At 47.9% G+C, this 26,878-nt stretch overlaps 1 protein-coding gene across 1 annotated transcript in view; it reads right to left on the minus strand.

Moving 5' to 3' along the window:
- PIWIL1 (piwi like RNA-mediated gene silencing 1) overlaps positions 1 to 26,878 on the minus strand; it is a 462,439-nt gene that overhangs the window by 210,694 nt on the left and 224,867 nt on the right. The window contains exon 9 of the mRNA XM_073676134.1: positions 19,578 to 19,689. Coding sequence (XP_073532235.1) covers positions 19,578 to 19,689 — 112 coding nt within the window. The remainder of the gene's footprint in view (positions 1 to 19,577; positions 19,690 to 26,878) is intronic.

Consider the following 26,878-nt stretch of genomic DNA (forward strand, 5'->3'; position numbering starts at 1 on the left):
AAACATTCCCAAATCCTCTAACCATTGCTCATAAGACATTGTATGCAGACCGGTCACCATTTTGGTCACTCTTCTCTGAACTTGCTAATAGTATAGTGCTGCCCCGCGGGTGAATTTCAGGCGGGTGTCAGCTATGTATGACAGCTCACACCCTGCAGTATTGGCTACAGTCGGTTTAGAAGACTATCAGGGCCGATGAACCCCTTAAATACCGCCGTCAATCGTGGCAGCGGTATTTAGGTTCGTACAAGGCGGTCACAAGACCCCTTAGTAAGCATCGGAACTCCGCGATGAGAATCACGGGATCCAATGGTTACGATGGTACCCTGCGTTCATTTGATGATCTCAGGGTACAGTGGAATGTGAGATCCAAGTGGGAAACTGGGTCTCACAGGGACAGCCAGCGAGACACTGACAGGTGTCATCCACTGCAGTACACAAGTATTGCAGTGTGAGACCAGGGATAAAAGTGAAAATTATACATGTCTCACAGTAAGAGTTAGTGAAAAAGTTAAAAAAAAAAAAAAAAAAAAAAAAAAGTGCACATAAATCACTAAAATCCGTTTCGCTACACGAAACGCAGTGTTTGTGATAAAACAAAAATAAACAAAAAAGTACACATAATTTTCTATTGCTGCGTCTGGAGAGACTCGACTCGCTCTATAAAAATGGCAGGTTATTTATTCTGTATGGCGAACGCAATTAAAAAAAGGCAAAAATGTCGTTTTTTCATCATACTGACTCACAAAAAAATGAATAAAAAGTGATCAAAAAGTCTTATGTAAAAAAAAATTGTATAAATAAAAATGCCAAACCGTTCCGCAGAAAATAAGCCCTAATATGGCTAATTCGGCAAAACAACAAAAAAGTTACAGCTCTCACAATATGATGATGCAAAAACAAATTCATTTTTGTAAAATATTGTTTTTAGTCTGTAAAAATAGCAAAGCATACAAAATACAACATAAATCTGGTATCGCTGTAATCATACCTACTCGACGAACAAATTGGTATTATCACTTTTACTGCATGGTGAACGGCGCAAAAAATAAAAACAATAACTGAATTGCTGTTTTTTGTGCGTCTGAAAAATCTGAATAAAAAGCAATCAATAACTATGTGCCCTAAAATGGTACCAAAAAATCTGCAAATCGACCCGCAAAAAATAAGCCCTCATACAGCGCTGCTCACCAAAAATTAAAAAATTACAGCTCTCAGAATATGCCGACGAAAAAAAACACTTTTTATGAAAAAACATTTTTACTGTGTGACAGCAGCAAAACCTAAAACCTCTTACCACCTACTGTCGCCTTCAACTGAAAAATATTTCCAGAATCCGTCCTTTCCTCAACCCTCAATCTAGTAAAATGGTTGTGCATGCCGTTATCATCTCCCACCTTGACTACTGCAACATCCTTCCCTGTGGCCTTCCTACTAACACTTTAGAGCCTCCTGTGGCCTTCCTACTAACACTTTAGCGCCTCTCCATTCTTAAAGGGAATCTGTCAACCCCTGGGACCTATCAGAACTTTAATATGGGTATACAGGTGATAAAAATGTGAATCCAGAGGTAAGCAAGTAGACATCTAATATGGGACATTCACATTTCTCTCACCTGTATGCCCATATTAGAGGTCTGATAGGTCCCAGGGGGGTGACAGATTCCCTTTAACTCTGCTGCCCGAGTAATTCATCTCTCTCCTCACTACTCCTCCGCTTCTCACCTCTGCAAACCTCTTTACTGGCTCCCAATTCCCCAGCATATCCAGTTCAAACTACTAATACTGACCTACAAAGTCATGCATAACTTGTCTCCTCAGTATATCTCTGAACTAATCTCTCGATATTTTCCCTCACGTAATCTCCAGTCCTCCCAAGACCTCCTTCTCTACTCCAGTTATTCGTTCCTCGCCAAATCGCCTCCAAGACTTCTCCAATCCTCTGGAATTCTGTGCCCCAACACATCCGATTACCTGTTACATTCGGATCCTTCAGACAGAACTTGAAAACCCACCTATTCAAGAAAGCTTACAGCCTGCCTTGACCCCGCAGCCTTCTCACCACCACCGGAGCTGCTGTATTACCCCCAACCTACTGTCTCCTTCCCCACCATCCTTTAGTATGAAAGCCCACAAGAGCAGGGTCCTTTTCCCTCTGTACATGTCCATCAATGTTAGTTTGCTTACTATAAGTGATATCTGTATTTTGTATGTAACCCCTTCTCATGTACTGCACCATGGAATCAATGGTGCTATATAAATAAATAATAATAAAAAATCCTGATATAAATCTGGTATCGCTGTAATCGCACCGACCCGAAAAGTAAATCCGCCTTGATCACTTATACCGCACGGTGAACCACGCAAATTAAATAAAAACCCTAATTTATCGAGCACAAAATCAGCCTCCACTCAGGTCATTCATGTATCACTGGAAATATAAGGAGTTCTCATGTAACTGGTAGAACAAAGACTCTGGAAGAGCGACATGGCTCTCGCACCCTCAAATAAAATCCAGTGAATTCTGCGCTCTTAAGTCTACAAGCCCCCTCCTGAGCCCCACTGTGCTTAAACCACAGTAAGTGGCCACATGTTTGGCATTATTGTTGTGGGGAGAGAGTACTTGACAATTTACAGGGTGCATGTCTCCAGAATCACAAGGTGGGACCAATGTATGGGGGCGCTACAATATATGGAGGCACAATGTGTGGGCACTAAAATGGCAAATTTGTAATTCTCCAAAAAAAAGCCTGGTGTGGATATTACAAAATAGTCACTGCAGCCGTAGATTGAGAGGTGTAATTTCTACAATGGGGTCACTTTTGGGGTTCTTCTGCTGTTCTAGCACCTACGGCACTTCGCAAACGTCGCCCGTAAACTATTATACCAAAATCAGCGCTCCCGAAGCCAAATAGCGCTCTTTCCGTTTCAACCCTCATGTGGCCTAACATTAATTTCTGACGACATATGGGAGATCACCACGTTCGGGAGAAATTGCGCAATAAATTATGGGGTGTGATAAAAGTCATTGGTGTGATATATGAGGGGAGGTATATGTCACGCAGGTTGCTCTCCTGTGTGAACTGAAACCTACTAAATTTCTGCCAGCATGTTACATGCTGGGGGTTAACTCTCTTAAAGGGTGTAGTTTTATGGGAATGGCAAAGAGGGTGGGAGGCCATTCCCCTACCTCCCCTCAGGGTGTGGCTGAGCAAGCTTTAAATCTCAGCCCCATTTTTTTTCTGTTGTTGTGGTTTGGAGACGCAAGGTCTCCAGACTGGGAAACCTTGAGCTCAGGACGGAGCTGTAGGCTGGGACTACAACCTGTGTGGGCGAATCCAACACTCATATGGTCTGTGCTATCGTTTAATCTTTTGTTTTGTCGTTTTGCCAGTAAGGCCGTGTTTATTCTGCTGGAGTTGTAGGGCTTTATGCCATACAATAAAGCCTGCAGAGAAATCCCGGGTTCCAGAGTCTACTTCCGGAAGTAGCTGAGCGAGTCGTCTTGCCACAGGGGTCAAGGGTCACCTTTTAACCCTTGTGTACATGACAAATTTGCAGCAAATACAAAACTTACATTTTTACCACGAAAATGTCATATCTCCACTATGGGTTCAAAATACTCTCTACAGTGAGAAAAATTCCTTAGGCAGTGAAGTTTCCAATATGGGGTCACCTGGGGGATTTTCAGTTGTTCTGGCATCTCAGGGGCTCAGCTAATCGAGTTCACAATCTATTATAAAGAAATCTGTGTTCTAAAAGCCAAGTAGCGCTCTTCCCATCCAACCTCTGCTGTGTGCTCACACAGTAGTGTACAACCACATATGGGGTATCACTGTGTTCGGTAAAAATTGCATTCCAAATTGTGGGGTCCATTTTCTCCTATTACCCCTCGTGTAAATTATAAATTTGGTGCTAAAACAGTATTTTAGTGGAAAAAAAATAATCTTTTGTTCTAACATCAAGAAGTTATAAAGTTTTGTGAATCACCTGTAGGTTAAAAGTGCTCAGTACACCCCTAGATTAATTGTTTGAGGGGTTTAGTCTCCAAAATGGGTTCACATGTGGGGGGTTTCTGCTGTTATCGCATGTCAAGGGCTCTCCGAATGTGAAATCACAATCTATTCCAGATAAACAGCGCTCTATAATTTCCTAGCCTTGCCATGTGCCCAAACAGAAGGTTTTTTTACCACATATGGGCTATCATCACGTTCGGGAGAAATTGTATAACAAATTATGGGGTCCGTTTTCTCCTACTATCCATTGTGAAAATAACAAAATTGGGGCTAAAACTAAATTTTTGTTAAAAAAAATTCTGTGTAGAACCTGTGGGTTCAAAATGCTGACTATAATCCTGGATCAAATCCTTGAGGGTGTAGTTTTGGGGTAACTTGGGGGGGGGGAGGGGAGTTCCACTGTTTAGGCACATCAGGGGCTCTCCAAACATGACATGACGCCTACAGGCGATTCCCTAAAAGTCTGGGTTCCAACGTCACTCCTTCCTTTCCAAACCCTGCTGTGCGCCCAAACAATAGTTTTCCCCTACATATGGGGCATCGGTGTACTCAGGAGAAGTGCTCCATTTTCTCCAGTTACCCTTGTGAAAATAAAAAATTTGGGGCTAAAAGTAAATTTTTGTGAAAAAAATGTGATTTTTTATTTTCACGGCTCTACGTTATAAACTGCTGTGAAGCACCTAGGAGTTAAAGATGCTCAACACACATCGAGATGCATTCCTTGAGGGTCTAGTATCCAAAATGGTGTAACTTTTGGGGGGTTTCCACTGTTAAGGCACATCAGGGTTCTACAAACGCGACATGGCGTCCGCTCTCGATTACAGCCATTTCTGCATTCAAACAGTCAAACGGTGCTCCTTCCATTCCGAACCCTGACATCTACCAAAACAGTAAGTTGTACATCAGATATGGGGTATCAGCGTACTCAGAAGAAATTTCACAACAAATTTTGGGGTTTGTTTTCTCCTGTTACTATTGTGAAAATGAAAAATTTGGGGCTAAAGTAACATTTTTGGGGAAAAAAGAAAAATGTAAATGTTTTTCCTTCAACAGTGCTTTAGTTACTGTGAAGCACCTGAAGGGGTAATAAACTTTTTGAATGTGGTTTTGAGAACTTTGAGGGGTGCAGTTTTAAGAATGGCGTCACTTTTGGGTATTTAATGTTATATAGGCCCCCAAAAGTCACTTCAAATATGATAAGGTCACTAAAAATTAGTTTTGTAAATTTTGCTGGAAAAATTAGAAATTGCTGATCAATTAAAATAAAATCAAATAAAATCCTGAGTGACCAATTGCCTCCAGAAGTCACATAATTAGTAAATTAAGTCCACTTGTGTGTAATTTACTCTCAGTTTTAACTACAGCTGTTCTGTGAAAGACTCAGAGGCTTGTTTGAGAATATTAGGGGTCAAACAGCGTCATCAAAACCAAAGAACAGAAAGTTGTGGAGAAGAATGAAGTAAGGATAGGTTCTAAAAAAATATCCCAAGCTCTGAATACCTAACAAAGCACTGTTCAATCCATCATCCAAAAATGGAAGGAGTATGGCACAACTGCAAACCTACCAACACATGGCTGTCCACATAAACTGACTTCCCAAGCAAGGAGAGCAGTAACTAGAGATGCAACCCAGAGGCCTATGGTCACTCTGGAGGAAGTGCAGAGATTCACAGCTCAGGTGAGAGCATCTGACCACAGGACAACTATTAGTTGTGTAATCAAAAAATCCGGCCTTTATGTAAGAGTGGCAAGAAGACATTCTTTGAAGGCAAGCCATAAAAAGTCCTGTTTGCAAAAAAGCCACATAGGGGACACAGATAGCATGGGGAAGAAAATGCGTTGGTTAGATGAGACCAAGGCAGAACTTTTTGAGCTGAATGAAAAAACACTGTGTGGTGGAAAACTAACACTACACATCACCCTGAAAACACCATCCCCACAGTCAAACAAGGTGATGGCAACATCAATACATGGGGATGCTTTTCCTCAGAAGGGACAGGGATGCTGGTCAGAGTTGATAGGAAGATGGATGGAGCTAAATACAGGGCAATCCTGAAGGAAAACCTGTTAGAGGCTGCAAGACTTGAGACTGTGGTAGAGGTTCACCTTCCAGCAAGACAACAGCCATAAACATACTTCTCGAGCTACAACTACAATGAAATGCTTTCGATCAAATTATATTCATGTGTTTGAATGGCCAGGTCAAAGTCCAAACCTAAATGCCATTGAGAATCTCTGGCAAGACTTGAAAATTGCTGTTCATCAGGGCTGTGGAGTCGGAGTCGTGGAGTCAGTGTCCATTTTGGTGACTCAAAATATATTATAAATTGGGTTGATTAGTAAAATGCAGTATGTGCTTTAAATGTCTTCACAACAATCTGAGAAAGTTATGAAAGACGGATTTTGGTAAGACCTTACCTGTAAAATCCTTTTCAGCGAAAAGGATAAGGTAAGGTCTTACCAAAATCCGTCTTTCAGCAGCAGAAGGGAAGGAAGGGAGACACAGATCCATTACTAGTGGGACGTCCCAAAGCAGTCCAGAACTCAAGGGTGGGAAACAGTGGCAGAATCGCCAACACCCCAACAACTTAGGCAAGCGCACAACAAGCGCCGAAAACGAGATAAAGAGATAACCTAAACCACCGCCGCCTGCAGGACCCTGCGTCCCAAGGCCGCATCGGCGGAAGCACTCACGTCCACTTTATAAAATTTTGTAAAAGTGTGAAAGGAGCGCCAGAGCTGCGCTGCCGAGGCCCCCTGACGAAAAGCCCACGACGAACCAACAGCTCTCGTGGAATGAGCTCAAACCTTAACCGGACAAGGCTCGCCCTTGAGCCAGTACGCCTCCAGGATAGCCGAACGTATCCACAGAGCTATAGTGTCCTTGGAAGCCGACGACCAGCAGGAATCACAAAAACAGAGTCCGACTTCCTAAACCCTTGCGTGATTGTAAGATAGAACTTCAATGCCCGCACCAAATCCAAAGAGTGAGTGCAAGGCTCGCTCCTTTGGACTCTTCGGATTCGGACAGAGGGAGGGCAACACGATATAATGATTGACGTGGAAACGCGACACCACTTTAGGCAAAAAATCACCACGGGTACAAAGCACCACGCGGTCGGAGGGGAACTCCAGAAAAGGGGACGAGCAAGACAGTGCCGCCAACTCAGAAACCCCTCTCAAAGAGGTGACCGCCACCAGGAAGGCCACTTTCCAAGAAAGCAAGTAAAGCGTAGCTGAATCCATAGGCTCAAACGGCCCATGCAGAAGAGCATCCAAGACTAGATTGAGCCGCCAAGGAGCCACAAATGCCCTCCGAGGCGGAAACTGACGTGCAACCCCACGAAAAAACGAACGCACATCCCAGCGCGAGGCAATAGCCTTCCGAAAAAGCACGGATAGTGCAGATACCTGACCCCGCAAGGTACCAACCGCCAGACCCTTGGCCAAACCACATTGCAGAAAAGCCAAGAAGTTGGGAATGGAAAAAACCCTCGGGTTCCTTGACGATCCAGAACACCATGAATAGAAGGCCTCCCAAGTTCTGTGATAAATCCTAGTCGTAGCTGGACCTCTGGCCGCCCGCAAGGTGGCAAGGACCTCGGCCGAAAACCCACGACGGGTCAAGATCTCGGTCTCAAGTGCCACGCCGTTCAAAATAAGTGACTTCAGGTCCGGATGGCGAATGGGCCCTTGGGTTAACAGGTCCGGGCGAAGAGGCAGTGGAAACGGAGGCGCTGCCAGAAGAGACACCAGCGTTGAATACAACGCCCTACGCGGCCAATCCGGCGCCACCAAAATCGCCGAAATTCGTTCGAGTTTGATCCGCCGGATCACCAGAGGAAGTAAGGATACCGGCGGAAATGCGTAGATCAGCTCGAACTGGTCCCACGGGGCCACTAGAGCATCTACCGCCACAGCCTCCGGGTCCCTGTACCTGGACATGAACGTCGGAATCCTGGCGTTCAGCCTGGATGCCATCAAGTCCACTTGGGGAGTCCCGGAAAGGGAGCACAGCAGTGCAAAAACTTCCGGATGAAGACTCCATTCTCCGGGATCCACCTGCTCGCGACTGAGAAAGTCTGCCGAGATATTCAGCACTCCTGGGATGTGATTCACGGAGATGGCTGGAACCCTGGACTAGGCCCATATCAGGATCCGAGAGACCTCCATCAGGAGTCTGGAACTCCTCGTCACTCCCTGATGGTTGATATACGCGACAGCTGTCGCATTGTCCGTCTGAATCCGGACCGGCAGACCGCTCAAAGGGAAAGTCCAATGTCGGAGGCAGAGAAATATCGCTCTCAACTCCAGGATGTTGTTCGGCAGAGACGACTCCTCTGACGACCAGACCCCCTGAACCCAGAGATCGTTCCAAACCCCCCCCCCAGCCAGACAAGCTGGCATCGGTGGTAATGACCAACCACCGTGGGAGGAGGAAGGATTTCCCCAAGGATAAAGCCTCCGGACGTAACCACCATCCAAGAGACTCTCGCACCCTACGGGAGAAACCGACACAGCGATCTAGCGAAGCCGGCGATCGATCCCAACGGGTCAGAATAAGATCTTGGAGACCCCGGGAATGAAATTGTGCAAACGATACCGCTTCCATTGCCGCCACCATCAGACCCAGAAGGCGCATACACTTCCGAAAGGACATCACCATCGCCGACCTCATAGCCTGGACATGGTGACGAAGGTTCGCTTGTTTGTCCGGAGGCAGGGACACCACTGCTCGTACCGTGTCGAAATGCATCCCGAAAAGCAGGATTGACTGCGACGGCTCCAATGACGACTTCTTCCAATTGACCAGCCACCCGAAGTCCTCCAGGTGCTGAAGGGAGAGATCGCGAGCTGACACCGCGTCCTCCGCTGTGGGCGACACAATTAACAGGTCGTCCAGGTAGGGGAGAATCGTAACCCCTTGCCTTCTAAGGAGCGCCATGAGCGGCGCCAGAATCTTTGGAAAAACCCTGGGCGCCGAGGCCAATCCGAATGGTAGGGCCACAAACTGGTAATGGGCCTGACCTATGGCGAAACGCAGGAAGCGCTGGTGAGCCCTGCCGATAGAGACGATCGACACCAAGAAATCATACTGCGACAGGGCCGCCACGACAGAGCGAAGAGACTCCATACGGAATTTCCGGGTCCGGACATGAACATTCAATTCTTTGAGGTCCAGAATGGGGCGAAACTTGTCCTGCTTTTTGGGGACCACGAAAAGTTTGGAGTAAAACCCCCTTCCCCGGTCCTCCGGCAGAACCGGAACCACCACACCCTGCTGCAGAACAGAGTCAACCTCCCGCAGAAGTGCGGCAGCCAGCTTGGGCTCGGACGGGATGCGTGACTGACGAAACCTGTCCGGGGGTCGAGAATGAAACTCTATGAAATAGCCTGCCGACATAACCCGTGTCACCCAGGCGTCCGATATGTGGGAATGCCAAATCAACCCGAATTGTAGCAGACGACCTCCCACCCGAGAGCCCTCGAGAGGGTTCCTGGCGTCAGTCCGCCTTAGCGGGCTTTTTGTCAACCTCCCGTTTGTCCTGACGGAAAAGTTGTTTCCAGGGAGTACGGGATTTCTGGGTGGTCTTTTTTCCGGAAGACGAGGGACGACCCGATCTCCAAGAGGGCTGACCCCTGGGCCGAAAGGACCGGTGACCACTACCAGCACTTGACTTGCCAGACGTAGAAGCCGCTGCTTTCCGCTGCGGCAAAGCCGAATCCTTGGCCTTAGCAATCAGCTCCGTGAGGTCCGAACCAAAAAGCTGACCGCCCTTGTACGCCAGACTCAGCAAACCTTGTTTGGATACTGCGTCTCCAGTCCACTGTTTAAGCCACAGTGCTCTCCTGACTGTGAAGGCCGAGGATTGAGCCCTGGACAGAACCGAAGTAGTATCCAGCACTGCGTCCCTGCCATATCGGGCCGCCTCTTCCAACAGCTGGAAGAGCCTTTCCACCTCAGACAGCGGAGTCCCACCTTGCCACGCCGTCCGCAGCTGATCCAACCACCGCAGAGAAGCCTCACCAGCCCACATGGCCCCCAAGGCCGCTCGGAATCCATGACCCGCAGCCTCGCAGATGGACTTCCCCGCTAACTCCGTCCTTCTGTCGAGCAGTTCCTGTAGACTCGCCTTCCCTTTAACAGGAAGCAAAGAGGATTTGCTCAGCTGAGACAATGGCACGTCCACTTCAGGAGAGGGGACCCAATTAGCGATTGTCTCCGTGGAGCAGGGATACAGGGCATCAAAAAAACGCATCCCCTGGAAGCGTTTATCCAGACACAGGCGTTCCTTCTCCACCGCCTCGTTAAGTTCATCGTGCGCCGGCAGCATCGAACGTGCCCGACGTGACTCCTGATACAGCGGGGCCGACTTGCCAGGGCGCCTCGTCACCTTTTCAGACAGCTGTAACGCTTCCCGCATAGCCCCAATAAAAGCGTCCACGCGGCCCGAAAGCGAAGCAGAGCACCCCTGCCGATCCTCTTCATCAGACTCGGAGACCTCACCAGCAGAGTCTGTCGGTGATTCCGAAGCCTCCGACGCACTGCGCGGAGGAGACAGCGCCACCACAGGCCTGTGGCACTTCTAGCCTCGTGATGTCGGTTGGGACTTAGCTGATACCCAATGACCCAGGAGGTCAGACAGACTGTCAATGGAGCGAGTGAGCGCCTCCACTTTAACATCACTGAGACCCCCGACCAGTGTCGAACCTGACGCCGTCGAAGACCCCGGCGTATCAGATACGCGTGACCGATCCTGAAGCGAACCGGGAGAGAGATCCGCGTCCCCTGGTCCGACATGCCCCCACACAGTTGCGAGCGTCGCGGATAAGGCTGTAATAACCCCTTACAATGGGTACAGTAATCGAGGATGTGTGATTCCGCTACCACAGCCTGTTCCTACACAAAAAATCACCAAGAACTGAAGGGTTAAAGCTCTTCCTTAGAGGGAGAAGAGCTACCCCAGCTGCCTGCAGAGCAAAAGTTAACCTAACAGACTAGGGTGATGCACCCTCTGATCCCAGAAGCATGCACATCCAGAAAGGGTTAACTGCCCTGATGAGGCCAGACCCCTTCAGAAGGGGTTAATGCTGCTGACCACGCAATAAACCTTTGCCTTAAAAGGACAGAGGAGTGCGAGTCCCAGAGCCTCCTCAGCAGGGAGGTAGCAGCGCCGGATATAGCACACCCTGTCTGCCTTAACAGGCCAGCAGTAAGGTGCTCTGAGCTGCAATAGTGAGAAAAAAGGAATCTTCTGCCTTAAAAGGCAGAAGTGACTCACCAGCTGGCCGCGGTGACTGCTCTTCCCGGTGTCTGGTGTAGAGAGCAGGGAGCAGGAGGTTGCACGAGGTAATGGACGCCGGCAGAAGGACCCGGAAGAAGAAGGGGCTGGGTCAGCTCCAGCGCGCGCTTTCCTGGCGCTTCTGTCTGAGGCTATGATGACAGGCAGCAGAGAGGCGTGAAGCCACGCCCCCCCGCCGCCGCATACTAACGGAGCCCGCGCTCCTCCGTCCCTGCTCCCCTGCCAGCAGAGAATCACACAAACGCCGTATGCAGCGGAGATATCCTGCAAGGACAAAACAGCAGTCACCACTTGAAACAGTAACAGCCGCAGCCGCCGAAGCACTCAAACCTTGGAGCACTTACCCAGCTGAACGCCACAGGGACCCCCAGGGATGTGTGGCGCCGTGGCCCTTTGCTACCCCCCACGGCGGAGCACGCAGGGACCCCCAGAGGCGGTGTGCGTCTCCGCCAGGAAGCGCCCAGTATCCCCCGGGGCCGGCAGGCTTCTGCGGGGACCTCTTTAGGGGGTACGCAGATCTGCCAGGGGAGGGTCAGGGGTCCCAGCAGCGCCGAGACCCCCTGAGACCTCTAGACCACGGGGGGTCCAGTTCTCCGGATAAAAATAAAAAATTCTTCTGAGGAGCTGCAAAGGCAGCGACTATCCTCTGCGACCTCAAATTTTAGACTGAAAGACATGGGAGTAGGAGGAGCCTAAGCTGGAGGGGCCGGTCGTCACTTTTTCTAATCTGAGGTGAACTATCCTGTGGGGCTCCGCCTAACCACTAGTAATGGATCTGTGTCTCCCTTCCTTCCCTTCTGCTGCTGAAATGTCCTATAAATGTCTGTTCTATTCCTGATCTAAGAATCTAGGCTTTTAGTAGAGATAAATTTGTGCTGCACTTAAAGCGCACCTGTCAGCAGGACTGAGCTCAGTAAACTACATACACTGTCAGGTGGGCGCCATTACACTGATTATGATACCTTGGTTGATGAAATCTGTCCTGTGGTTGTTGTGTAATCTTTATTTTCAGTTTTGAGATTATTATATTCTCGTACTTCAGGGTGGGCCTGTGGGGAGGGGCTTTATCTTGTGCTCTGCTTATATATTCACTTTCTGCGTTTTGGACAGGTCACTGATCCTTCAGTGACCTGCTTATTTTAAATACTGCATATGTAGATGTGTGGGTCAAATGCAGAAATTTACATGCAGCAAAATGGCGCCGCCACCCGCGCTGTAGCATCTCGCATTTGCAGATAGATGCTACTTAGCAAGCGTGGTCGGACGTCATTATCTCAAAACTGAAAATAACAGGTGCACTTTAATGTACATACTCAGTAGCGATGCAGTGCTGTGGAGTTGGAAATCAGAGAAATTGAGGAGTCAAGAGTTTTGGGTTATCGACTTCACAGCCCTGCTGTTTACAGGCTCTTGCCATCAAATTTCACTTAGCCAACACTAGTGTGAAAAGAAAAATGGGCAAAAATGTCAGCATCTAGAAGTGCAAAGCTGGTGGAGACAAACCCCATAAGACTTGCAGCAGCACTAATTGCAGCAAAAATTTGCCCTACTCAGGGGGTCTGAATACTAATGCATGTCACAATTTTCAGGTTTATATTTTTAAAATATTTAGAAAAACATGTATCATTTCCTTTATACTTCACAAATACGTGCTACTTTGTGTTGGCATATCACATAAAATAGCAATAAAACACATTTTCAGTTTATGGGTGTAATGTGAAAAAGAGGGATTTTTGGTACTCAACGTAAAATCTCTTTCTTGGAGCCTTCATTGGGGGACACAGAACCATGGATGTATGCTGTTGTCACTAGGTTGACACTAGGCAAAAAAAATTCCTCCTCCGCAGCATACAACCGCCTACAGGCACCAAGCTCACCAGTTAGTGGCTAAAGCAGTAGGAGGAACTTAAAACAATTAACTATGCAAGGCACAACCGTGAAAACTAAATTAGATGCCCAACAGAGCCCACTGTACCTATGCCCAAAATCAGGGAGGGTGCTGTGTCCCCCAATGAAGGCTCCAAGAAAGAAATTTTACGGTGAGTACCAAAAATCCCTCTTTCTTTACCTCTTCATTGGGGGACACAGGACCATGGGAAGTCCAAAAGCAGTCCCTAGGATGGGAGAACATAAAAAGGTAGCCACAGACTAGGTCTGACTGCAGGCAACTGCTGCCTGCAGAACCTTCCGTCCAAGACTGGCATCAGCCGATGAATAAGTGTGGACCTTCTAAAACCTTGAAAAGGTGTGGAGTGAAGACCATGTTGCGGACTTACAGAGCTGAGAAGCTGAAGCCTGATGGCGAACAGCCCAAGAGGCCTCCACCGCCCGGGTGGAGTGAGCCCTTACCCCCGGAGGGGGAGTTTTGTCCGAGACGCGATATGCCTCCAAAATGGTTGAACGTATCCAACGGGCGATGGTTGACTTGGAAGCAGGGAGACCCTTGCGACGCCCCTCAGGAATGACAAACAGGGCGTCCGAACGCCGAAGGGAAGCCGTTCTAGAAAGGAACACACGTAGATCTCTGACCAGATCCAATTTTTGCAGGGATTTCTCCCGAGGGTGCACTGGGGTCGGGCAGAAGGAAGGCAAAGCAATGTCCTCATTGATGTGGAAAGAGGAGACTACTTTTGGCAAAAAGGAAGGCTCTGGCCTGAGCACTACCTTGTCTTGATGGAAGACCAGAAAAGGCGACCGACAAGAGAGGGCTGCGAGCTCTGCAACCCTCCAAATAGAGGTAAAGGCCACCAGAAAAGCCACCTTCCAGGAGAGAAGAGAGGCTGAGATGGGGGCTGTTGAAGGACGCTCAGGACCATGTTAAGGTCCCATGGATCCACCGGGGGACGATAAGGCGGCGCCAGGTGAGCTACCCCTTGCAGAAAAGTGTTGACCTGAGGACGGAAAGCCAAGTTACGCTGGAATAGAATGGACAAGGCCGAAACTTGGCCTTTGAGAGTGCTTAGAGAGAGTCCCGCCTCCAGGCCAGACTGAAGGAAAGCCAAAATGACCGGTAGCGAAAAGGACATGGGAGCTAGCTGATCCTTCTCGCAGTGACGAAAAAAGGCTCTCCAGGTTCTGTGGTATATGCAAGAGGTTACGGGTTTCCTGCCACTAATTAGGGTCTGGATGACGTTGTCCGCAAAACCCGCCTTCCTCAACACTGCGGCCTCAACGGCCATGCCATTAAATTCAGAGAACGAGAACTCTGATGAAGAATAGGTCCCTGAGATAGGAGGTCTGAACGGTCCGGTAGTCTCCAGGGGCAGTCGACGAGCAGGTTTACTAGATCTGCGTACCAGACACGTCTGGGCCAATCCGGGGCTATTAGAATTACCGGTACTCCTTCTGTCTTGATCTTTTTGACGACCCAAGGGATCAATGGTAGGGGGGAAAGAGGTAGGGCAGCTGGAACTGAGACCATGAGATGACTAGCGCGTCTTGAGTGATCGCAAGGGGATCGCGGGACAAGGCTACGAAGGATGGAACCTTGTGGTTTAACAGAGACGCCATGAGGTCGACGTCCGGCGTGCCCCATCGTGAGCATATCTGATGGAACACCTCGGGATGGAGAGACCATTCTCCTGAGGCAAGGCCCTGCCGACTGAGGAAGTCGGCCGCCCAATTGTCGACTCCCGGGATGTGTACTGCTGAGATTGCCGGAAAAGTGTTCTCGGCCCAAACTAGCACTCTTGTCACTTCTTTTAAGACGGACTTGCTGCGCGTTCCTCCCTGACGGTTTATGTACGCCACCGCCGTGGCGTTGTCCGATTGTACGCGGACTGGTAACCCTGCAAGAATGTCCTGCCAGTGACGCAACGCCAGGTAAATTGCCCTTATCTCCAATATATTGATCGGTAGGGAGGCTTCGTGGAGACTCCAACGGCCCTGCGTTGTGTGGTGGAGGAAGACTGCCCCCTAACCGATAAGGCTGGCATCGGTCGTGACCACCTGCCAGCGAAGCGGTAGGAATGACCTCCTGGGTCTGAAGGAAGAAGGACAAGTCCACCATATTAATGACCTTCTCACATGGTAGAAGAGGTAACCTGATGCGTCGATCTAGAGACGACGGGTTCTTGTCCCATGCCGACAGAAGGACCAGTTGAAGAGGCCGAGTATGGAACTGGGCAAACGGGACAGCTTCCATAGCTGCCACCATTTTTCCCAAGACACTCATGCACAGGCGAAGACGGTGTGGATTTGGGTCAGAGAGAAGGTGAATCCCCCGAAGGAGAGAGTTTATCTTCTCCCTTGGGAGAATGACCCGGGCATGGGTCGTGTCGAACTGCATCCCTAGAAAGGTTAAGCACCGAGATGGGACCAGGGGGGATTTGTCTGTGTTGATCAGCCAGCCTAACCGAGAAAGCGTGTTCAGGGGGATCTGGAGACTGTGGAGGCAGTCCCTGAACGTGGGACCCTTGATCATTAGGTCGTCGACGTAGGGGATAAATACAATCCCCCTGGCTTGTAGAATGGCCATGACCGTCGCCATTACCTTTGTGAAAACCCTCGGGGCGGAGGCAAGCCCGAAGGGGAGAGAAGTGAACTGGTAATGTGCGTTCTGGAAGGCAAATCGAAGGAACTTCTGATGTGGTGCGCAGATTGGGATATGAAGATAAGCATCCTGAATATCCACTGAACATAGGTATTCCCCGGCCTCCATTGAGGCGATTACCGACCCGAGGGACTTCATTCTGAAGTGCCGTACACGTATCTGTCGGTTTAGTTGTTTGAGGTCTAAGATCGGACGTAGTGAGCCGTCCTTTTTTGGAACGACGAAAAGATTTGAGTAGAAACCCGAACACCTTTCTTGAAGGGGGACTGGAACTATAACTCCTGAGCGCAGAAGGGAGGCAATGGCCTGAAGGAAACCGGGAAGTAGAGATGGATGCGGGTGGCGGGACTTGAGAAATCGTGTTCTTGGTATGGCATTGAACTCGATCTTGTAGCCTGAGGTCACTATCTCGTTGACCCAGGCATCCTCTATTGCCGATACCCAATGGTCTCGGAACAGAAGTAGACGGCCGCCCACCCTGGGAGAAAACCCAGGTGGGGGTGACCCGTCATGCTGAGGAAAATCTGTTGGATCGTGATCGGGATCCAGAGGGCTTGGAAGAGCGACCCTTTGCGCGCCAGTTGGGAGTGGGCCTAAAGGTAGGCTTACGTTTGTCCTGCTGTGCTGGGGTACGGTCCTGTTGAGAGGAGGGTGCTGGTTGAGCGAACCGACAAAAGGACCGAAACTGAAGGTAACGTTTCCTAGGAAAGGGGCGATGATCTGGTCTAATTTAGACCCAAAAAGTCTGGAGCCCTGAAAAGGGAGATTTGTTAGTGATTTCTTGGAGGCCGGGTCGGCGTTCCAAGCCTTCAGTCAAAGAATCCTACGTATGGCAATGATATTGCTGGAGACGCGGGCTGAACAGGTAGCGGCGTCAAGGGACGCCATGAGAAGATATTTCCCTGCGTGGGCGATCTGATCCGCTAGGTCGGCCAGATCGCCTGGGGAAGCTCCGGTGAGGATGCCCTGCCTAAGCTGTTTGGCCCATGCGGAGACTGCTTTTGATACCCAAGTTGAGGCAAAGAAAGGACAAAAGGAGGTGCCAGCGGCCTCGAAGGCTGACTTAGCCAAGGCCTCAACCTGTCTATCCATAGTGTCCTTGAGGGAAGAACCGTCTGGAAGGGACAGTACCGTCTTAGCCGAGAGACAGGAGGATCCACAGAAGGGGACTCAACCATGTCCTGGACTCTAGAATATTGGTCCGTGTCGGATCCAGAGTCAGAATCTGATTCCGTGTCTGATCCCGGAGCGACCTCTGGGAAAGAGGGAGCAATTTGGAGTCTGGGGAGCTGGAGGATGAGCTTGTGTGAGTCCGATTCGGAGAACGTGCCCTCGGTCTGCCCTTAGAAGGAGGGGGCAGGGGTGCCTGCGAATCGTCCGTTGGAACGTTCGGAGCACCAGAGATTGAGATACCTTGGTGAGATCAGAGACAGATTGGGACATAGCAACAGCCCACTCCGGAGGAGGGGGAGTTACCTCGTCCTGGGTGGCAGGGGGGTCTTGGGGTGCCAGCATGGTGGGAGGCTTGCAGGTTGAGCAGAAAGCCGTTGTCAGACCCGCGGGCCACTAAGTACTGCAAAGAGCACAGGCGTAATATGTGACTGTGTGAGTGGGACGGACTAAAAGCTCCCTGGGATTGGGCATATGTGCCTAACCAGGAATACTGCAGAGGAGGGAGCCTATGATGTGGGGAAGTGGCAGAGTAGGGCCTACCCGGTCTGTAATGGGCACGGTCCCGTATCCCCCGTCGGAAAGTCCGGAGCCGCGGAGAAAGGAGCAGGGCTGCGATGATGAGGCAGTCACAGAATGATGCTGCCGGAGCCAGACCGAGAGCAGCGTAGAGGGACGGAGCCGGAGCGGAGCGTGCGGCCCTGAGCAAGCTAAGGGAGTTAAAGCTCCGATAGGCAGAAGGGATGGAGGCGGGCTTAAGAACTCGGCCGCTGATAGGCCCCCGGGATAAAAGTGGGAGTAACGGAAGTGTCATATTGCTCCTCGGTCCTGATTGGCCGGTTTTCGTCAGGGGCGTATACCCGAGAGAAAGAGTAAAGCCCAACCCGAACCGCCCTCCGACAGAGAAAGCGCGGGCAGAAATGCCACGCAAAGAAGGACAGAGAAACAGGGGGGGGGGGGGGGGGTGTCGGCGACTGTGGAGGACGCCATGCTATTGTGAGTCCGAGGCCCCCGGTTCGCTTCCCGATGTCTGTGAGGAGAGGGTGCATGTCCAAGCGCTGCTGTAAGTGAGCGTCGGCGGGGAAATGTGATGCCCCCCTTATTATCCCAGGATTTACAGGGCCCGTGCCAAAGCTGAGATGTGAGGGACCTGGGGCTGAGGAGGTAGCAGGGAGGGATTGTACCTTTCCCGATGACTCTTCTTCCGCTTTCCCTCTGAGGATGGACACAGGAGGTCCTCCGTGGATAGGGGGGATCCTGGCTCTTCTTCCTTCCCGCACTGACCAGTCCTGGACAGTGCAGGAGACAGTGTGAACCCCAGAATCTGGGGGAAGGTCACCGTAGTGACCACCGTCTCCCTCCCAGGCCGTTCCGCGGAGGGTGCTGGGGTGGGGAATGGGCAAGGACTGGCCACCGAGAATCACCCTGAGACACCCGAAGGTGACAGGGGATAGGTCCTGCCCAGCGGGTCCAAGAGTGGGCGATGTGGGAAATGCCACACTGCTCTCTTGGTCGCTTTAGAATGGGGATAGCAGGGGACACAGTGTTCCCTATTAACCCTGAAGAGCTGTATCAATGTAAAAATAAAGAAGAAAACATTAATAAAACACAACAGGGTTGGATCAGTAGGATCCAGGTCTACCTCCTACAGACACTAAGCTTAAACTGGTGAGCTTGGTGCCTGTAGGCGAGTGTATACTGCGGAGGAGGAGCTTTTTTCTTTTTTTTTGCCTAGTGTCAACCTCCTAGTGACAACAGCATACACCCATGGTCCTGTGTCCCCCAATGAAGCGATAAAGAAAACTTGGTTACGTTTTCAAATTTTGTTTAGATTTTTCAAACTTTATTTTTTGGGGCAGTGTGAAGTCTGGATGCTATGAGCTTCACATCCATGAAAACATAATTGGAGAAGGTTTCTCTGAATATTGAGGAAGGGCCAAAAATGAGGGCTTGACCAGCAATCAGCGGAAAAAGTTGGTAATTTAGTTGGTCATCTAAGACATAGCTGTATAGCTGTGGATTCCACTTTGAAGATTTAGGTAGATGAGGTGTGGGGGATCCCATAATAATCAATACCTACTTGAACTCAGAGCCCTCAGTTTCTATAGCCTCATCCACTTTCCCACCTCCCCAAGAGATGCATTTCTACATTTCATCCATAAACAAGTTTGCCTCCGAGGATGAGGTCTCAGATTCAGTCCCTTAAGGAGAAGCAGGCTCTTTTTAGGGACTAAGTGTGAGTTGATCGTTTGAGTACTGTGAAAAAGGTCACTGATTTGCTTGTTCAGTCATAGACAAATCATGTAGAAAGACTTGAGATGACCAACATTGCAATTTTGTATTACAAAAATACCAGTCAAATGGGTATCTATGTCAAGCACCAATTGATAGGTTCTTGGGACCTTGAATCCCCCTCATCAATCTACAAAACAGGTTAGGCAGTATCTATTATTAAGAAAAAATCAATAAAAACGTTAGGTACTATTTGCAATATTAAAAATTGTAAGTATTTGATAGATACAAAGTAAAATCATACATTTTTGTAATAATCGATGAAACTGATTTCACTGCCATCTGACTTCTTGAAAGTAGACTCCGGAGTAAAATCCCAGTTGATATCATCAATGCGATATGTGCGATTGTTGTATCTAAAATCATAAAAAAATTAATGTTTAAAGGTAGTATAAAAATAAAGCAGTCACTTAAGAAATACATGTCATATTCATAATAAATGCCTTCACGTAAAGCTAAGAGTGTGATCTCCTGTCCCTTCTGCTACACTAGTCACTACTCAATGTGACGCTAGTCACTGCTCACAGACTTACCGTAAGGCAGGATACTCAAGAGGTCAGGGGTCAGTATAAAGGGGGCTCATAATAGACAAAGCGAAAAGACAAAAGCATAGTCAGGTAACAGTACGAGGTCAGTGTATCACAAAGGTAGCGGATCAAGTCAAACAGATGGTAAAAATGGTAAATCCAAGGTTGATAATGGAGATCAGAATACAACTCAGAGAACAGAGCAAACATACACACACACACACACACACGAGCAAAGCTACAATGGGCAAAGGTGCTAATAGTCCTGTAATCACTCAGAATAGATGACACCCGGATGAGGTCTCACAGACACAGCCAGATAGGACGGCTGAGCTGTCAATCACAATACACACACCTCTGTCTCTTATTGGGTGGTAGAATTGTCACTCACAATCCAGCCAGCCCTCGATACCATAGGGCGGCAGAACTGTCATTCACAGCATCCTTAGGACACCTTGAGTGGTAGAATCATGACTAGAGATGAGTGAATCTTTAAAAGTTTGATTCATTTCAGATCTGCGAACTTCCCATTGTTCGCCGAACAGTTCGTTGAACACTTCAACGAACATTTCCGAATCCCATTGTATTCAATGGTAGACAAAACCAAACGCATACATAACACCTTCAAAGGGGCCAAAAAGCTGCCAAAAAAGCTTAAATTAGGGGCAGACACCAGGAAAAGTGGAATCAATTGACCCACAATACAAATAGTATAATTGTTTATTATTATAGCGCCATTTATTCTATGGCGTTTTACATGTGAAAATGGGTAAACAAAGCAAACAACAAGTACAATAATCTTGAATAAAAAAAAGAGTCACTGATAAGTACAGGAGGAGAGAGGACCCTGCCCACGAGAGAACACAATCTACAAAGGATGGGTGAGGATACAGTAGGTGAGGGTACAGACGGTCATGCAACGGTATGGTGGAGCGAGGGTTACTGCAGGTTGTATGCTTCTCGGAAGAGGTAAGTCTTCAGCTTCCTTTTGAAGGTTTCCACGGTAGACTAGAGTGTGTTGGGGTAGAAAGTAGGGGAGATGCACGGGACAAATCTTGTATAAGGTTTTGAATGGCTTTGTATGTCAAAGTTAGGGTTTTCAACTGGAGTCTATGGGCAACAGGGAGCCAGTGAAGGGATTGACAGAGGAGAGAAGCCGGGGAATAGCGGGTTGACAGGTGGATTTGTCGGCCAGCAGAGTTTAGGAAAGATTGGAGGAGTACAAGAATGGTAGAAGGGCGGTCACAGAGCAGGAGGTTGCAGTAGTCGAGGCGGGAAGTGATGAGGGCGTGCACTAGTGTTTTTGCAGATTCATGGTTGAGGAATGTGTGGATCCGGGAGATATTTTGTAGCTGGAGTCGGAAGGAAGTGGAAGGGGCTTGGATCTCAGGTTTGAAGAAGAGATCAGAGTCAGGCTTGCGGGACTGGGGAGAGTGGGCAACCATTGACTTTGATGGATAGGTCAGTTGGGGGGGGTTGAATGATATGGTGGAAAGATGATGAATTTAGTTTTATACATGTTAACTTTTAGAAATCTAGCAGAGAAGAAAGATGAAATAGCGGAAAGACTTTGTGGGATTCTGGTCAGTAAGGAGGTGACATCAGGTTCAGAGAGGTAGATCTGTGTGTCATCAGCATAGAGGTGATACTGATGAGATTCAGATACTTGAGGCGCACGCGGACTGTACTGTGCTGTCAGCGCAGGAAGAGGAGGATGGTGACTCTCAAGGCGAGAAGTGGAAGAACAGATAGGATGACAATGTGGTTGTTGATCTCTCTTGGTGTGAACCCAAAGGCAAGCAGCTGAGTAGCTCAGCAGTAGGCGGAGGAAGACGAGTATACGTTGCGGCTTACCACACAGACACTGAGTGATGCAACTAAGACAAGCACTGCATCCATAGCAACAACTGTGGCTGTGGCCAGCAGCGGTCGTGGGTCTGCAGTTCGCAGGGACAGCAAGGTTTGCTTAGCCTGTGTCTTTTGGGAGACAGCAAAGGATAACACGTCTTTGTTAAAACAGACTGAGTAGAAGGAAAAATTGCAATAATTTGACTACTACGTGCATGAACTGGCACATGAGCAATCAACATTCGTAAGACTGGGAATCTCAGTGCGCTAAAATGCAGATTACCGGGCCTGACCAACCACAGGCCGCCCCATCAAACGCATCTGCTGCTTCTTCCTCCTTCATCACCGTAGTAAGTGTTCTCACACAAGTCTAAGGCCGAAGAACTCCTACTTGTTTACACGCTATAGTCAGGTTGACTGAGAGCCAGTCAGATGATACGGAATTAGACATGCCTGATGATTTTGACCGATCTCAAACACCAAGCACACCATATCTTTCTCAATCCACCGTAACATCTCCGCCTGCACCTCTCTCACAGTACAGCAGTTTGCCGTATTCACCTTACTTCACCCTCTCTCAGCACAGCAGCCAGCCCTCAGTCCACAGTTGTGGTCACGTAAAAAATTGTTTACTACTACACATGCCAAAGCAAAGAGCTTGAACTTCACCATCTCCAATCTGTTGGCCATGGAAATGCGCCTGGTAGGTACAGACATTTTCTGAAAGTTGATGGCCGTCGCAGACCCCCAGTACCAGTTGCCCAGTAGCCATTACTTCTCTAAGAAAGATGTGAATGCACTACACCAGCATGTTGCAGACATTTCTTGAAAAAATCTGTCTGACAGGGTGAATTTTACCACTGACATCTGGACAAGCAAGTATGGCAGTGGCGTTACATCTCGCTGACTGGGCACTGGGTGACTCTGGTGGCTGTGGGGGCAGGCGGGGAATGGGCTGCTCAACAAGTTTTGGAATCCCCAAGACTTGCAGGGTGCTTGGGGATGGAGAACTAAACCACGACCCACCAGAAGATGGAGAACTAAACTAATATACAACAAGGGTTGGAGAACTAAACTACTAAACACTTAGGGATGGAGAACAAAACAAATACACACCAGAATATGGGAGAACTAAACTAATAGACAACAGGGGTTGGAGAACTAAACTGCTAAACACCTAGGGGGGGGGGGACTAAACCACTACACACCAGGGGATGGAGAACTAAACCACTAGACATCAAGGTGTCACTAAACATGTCTTGGAATCCCCAAGGCTTGCGGAAAAAACCTCTGTATCTAACACTTCCTCCACTGCTTCGGCCTCCTCCACCTCCTCTAGAGCCTCCACCTGCGCCCTTAACCTCTGCCTTAATGAAACACGCGTTCTGACAGTGCAGAGAGAAGTCCCCCCCACAAGGCATGACACAGTGTGTTATTTTGCATAGCTTGGGAGGTTCATGGTACCAGACAAACTGTTAGTGAAGGTGCAGGAGCCGAGGAACAAATGGAGGAAGACGAGGAGAAAGAGATGATGGACGCGCAACAATTAGGAGATTAAGAGGATAACTATCCCCTCTCTGTTGTCCGTGGTTGACAGGTGGGGATGGAGGAAGCAAGCTTGAGTGTTATCCTGCCACCAACATACTACGGACTTGGACCTCAGGAAAAAGACCGACCCATGAGCGCCTTTTTGCAGCACTATCTGCAACAGGATTTTTGCCCATATTGTTAGGATTAGCAATAGTGCTGACTACTGGGTTGCCGCTCTGCTCGATCTACGGTACAAGAGTTTTTGCCAGACGCGCCCTCACCCCTGGAAAGGGACACATCCATGCTGGAGTATAAAAACATGCTTGAAGACAATCTTGAGAGTGATTTTCCCCAAGACAGCAGTGAGGCACACAGTGTGCATCGCAGTTATAGACTTCCAACCCCGGAAACGTTGAGTCGTCAATGCAAAAACATTACCAGCATTGCAGCGCTGGGATCCTTGCCTTCTAACCTTACCAAGGACGACATGTGCAAGGAGTTTGCATGTTCTCCCCGTGTTTGCCAGGTCTCCCTCCAGGTACATATTTTTCTTCCCACACTCCAAAGATATACTGACAGGAAATTTAGATTGTGAGCCCCAATGGGGACAGTGCCACTAATGTCTGTAAAGCGCTGTGGTATTAATGGCGCGATATGATTAAACTGCATTTTGGTCTTCAAATATGAAAGAGTGGTCTGAGTTTGCCGGTCACACCATGGAGGTTTTGTCATGCCCGGCAGCCAACCTTCTGTCAAAATATGTCTTCAGCAAGGCTGGTGCTGTCCTGACAGATAAGCGCATCTGGCTGTCCCCTGAAAGTGTAGACCGCCTAACTTTCATCAAGATGAACAAGTCATGGATCTCCAATGACTTTTGCATCCCAGTCGCAGATTGTGCAGACTAGGCAATGGTGTAGTTTTTAGTGTGCTGCATTGTTCTCGCATTATTGCAGTCTGTGAGATCTTTGTCATGGCTTCTGTGCCTGCTGTTGCTACTGCTGCTGATGTTATCAATAATTTTTTTGAAATGTGGAGACTAAAAGTTGGGTCTCCATTTGGTAGGTTGCCTGTAGTGGAAGGGGTGTCAGAGCCACATTATACTATTTCTACTATGGGGAAACTAATAATGTCTGTAAAGCGCTGTTGTATTATTTGCACTGGCTATATAAGTGAGTAAAATAAATAAAGAGAAATTGATGCCACTTTAGTGGTATCTGCCCATAATTATTGGAAATGTTTAGTCTCCAAGTTGAGTTTCCTTCATGTGTTTTGCCTGAAATTGGCAGAGGTCTCAGATCACCAGGCCTACACCTGTTACTCATCCATCAGTTACAGATCAAAGTTTAAGCTAGAAATGCTGCTCCAAGCCCTGTCCAATGCTTAAATGTGGAATGATTTCAGGACCACGCTATTAGCACAACCAATTTAGATTCTAAAATTTGGACTCCTGGATGGAGCACAATATTAGCACAAACTATTTATCTGCTGAAATGTGGCCTGGTTTCTGGACCACGCTATTAGCAAAAAGAACTTATATTGTGAAATGTGGACTCTTGGCTGGAGCACAATACTAGCACAAAATAATTAAAAGCTGAAATGTGGTCTAGTTTCTGGAGCACAGTAGTAACACAACAAATTTAGATTTCATAATGCGAACCCCTGTATGGAGCTGAACATCAGCACGAAAGAATTAAAAGATTAAATGTGGCATGATTTCTGTAGCATAGTAAGACAATAAATGTTAAACCTCTGGATTTAAAATGCTCACTATACCCATTGATAGAATCCTTCAAGCTCTCCAAACACGACATGGCGTCCGCTAATTAGGTCAGCAAATTTTACATTCAAAAAGTCAAACAGTGCTCCTTCCCTTCCATGCCCTGTTGTGCGCCCAGTGTTTTTTTCCCCCGTACATGGGGTATCAGCGCACTCAAGAAATTCAACAATTTTCAGGGTCCATTTTCTCCTCTTGCCCTTGTGAAAATAAAAAAAAGATCATTTTTGTGGAAAAAGTTAGATTTTTTATTTTCACGGCTCTACATTATAAACTTCTGTGAAGCACCTAGTGGTTCAAGGTGCTCACCACACACCTAGATAAGTTCCCTGAGGGGATAGTTTCCAAAATAGTGTCACTTGTGGGGGGATTACACTGTTTAGGCACATCAGGGGGTCTCCAAAAGCAACTTGGCGTCCACTCTAGATCCCAGCCAATTTTGCGTTCAAAAAGTCAAATGGTGCTCCTTTCCTTCCTAGCCCTGCCGTGTACCCAAAGAGTGTTTTTTCCCTCACGTAAGGGGTATCGGCATACTCAGGAGAAATTGCACAACAAATTTTGCAGTCTATTTTCTCTTGATACGGAGTCTGACGTAAAATTTGTGTGTAAAAAGTTAAATGTTAATTTTTTCCTTCCATGTTGCTTCAGTTCATGTGAAGCACATAAAGGGTTAATAAACTTTTTGAATGTGGTTTTGAGCACCTTGAGGGGTGCAGTTTCCAGAATGGTGTCACTTTTTGGTATTTTCTGTCAGTCATAGAGACTCAAAGTCACTTCAAATATGATGTGGTCCCTAAAAAATGGTTTAGTAAATTTTGCTGGAAAAATGAGTAATCACTAGTCAAATTTAGACCCTTATAACGTCCTAACAAAAATGTTTTCATGCAACACCTGTGCTACTGTAAAGTAAAAATGTGGGAAGTGATATTTATTAACTATTTTGTGTGACATGACAATAAGAATTCAAAGTTTGAAAATTGCAAAATTTTCACCAAATTTCTATTTTTATCACAAATAAACACAAGTCACATCGAACAAATTTTACCACCATCAATAAGTACACTATGTCATGAAAAAAAACAATCTCAGAATCAGGGGGATCCGTTGATGCGTTCCAGAGTTATTATTTCATAAAGTGAGAGTGGCACAGTAGCAAGACAACAAATTTAGATTTTATCAAGTGAACACCTGTATGGAGAACAATATCAGAACCAAGGAATAAAATGCTGAAATGTGGCCTGCTTTATGTAGCACAGTAGTAAGACAAAAAATTTAGATTTTATCATGTGAACCCCTGTATGGAGAACAATATCAGCACCAAAGAATTAAACGCTGAAATGTGGCTTGCTTTATGTAGCACAGTAGTAAGACAACCAATTTAAATTTTATCATGTGAACCCCTGTATGGAGAACTATATTGGCACCAAAGAATTTAAAGCAGAGATGTGACCTGCTGAATGTATCATGGTAGTAACAGAAGAAATTACTGTATATACTCGATTATAAGCCGACCCGAATATAAGCCGAGGCACCTTGGTAAGCATTGCCCCCTCATCGCCAATCCTGGTATGCATGGCCGCTCATCCCCAATCCTGATATGCATGGACCCCTGTCCAGCTATGCATGGACCCCTGTCCTAGTATGCATGGAACACTGTCCTGGTATGCATGGACCCCTCATCCCCAATCCTGGTATGCATTGCACCCCATCACTGTACACATGAAAAAAATAAACACTTCTACTCACCTTCCTCCCCTCTGCTCCAGCGTTGCGTCTGGTTCTGCCAGCAGCTGATCTCAGCATTTGAGCAGAACATGATGTCACTGCCATGTGCTCTCAGACGCTGAGGTGAGCTGCTGGGATATT

Source organism: Phyllobates terribilis, unplaced genomic scaffold (genome assembly GCF_046119375.1).
Source record: "Phyllobates terribilis strain yellow unplaced genomic scaffold, ASM4611937v1 Scaffold_1__5_contigs__length_1240528914, whole genome shotgun sequence".
NCBI lineage: Eukaryota > Metazoa > Chordata > Amphibia > Anura > Dendrobatidae > Phyllobates > Phyllobates terribilis.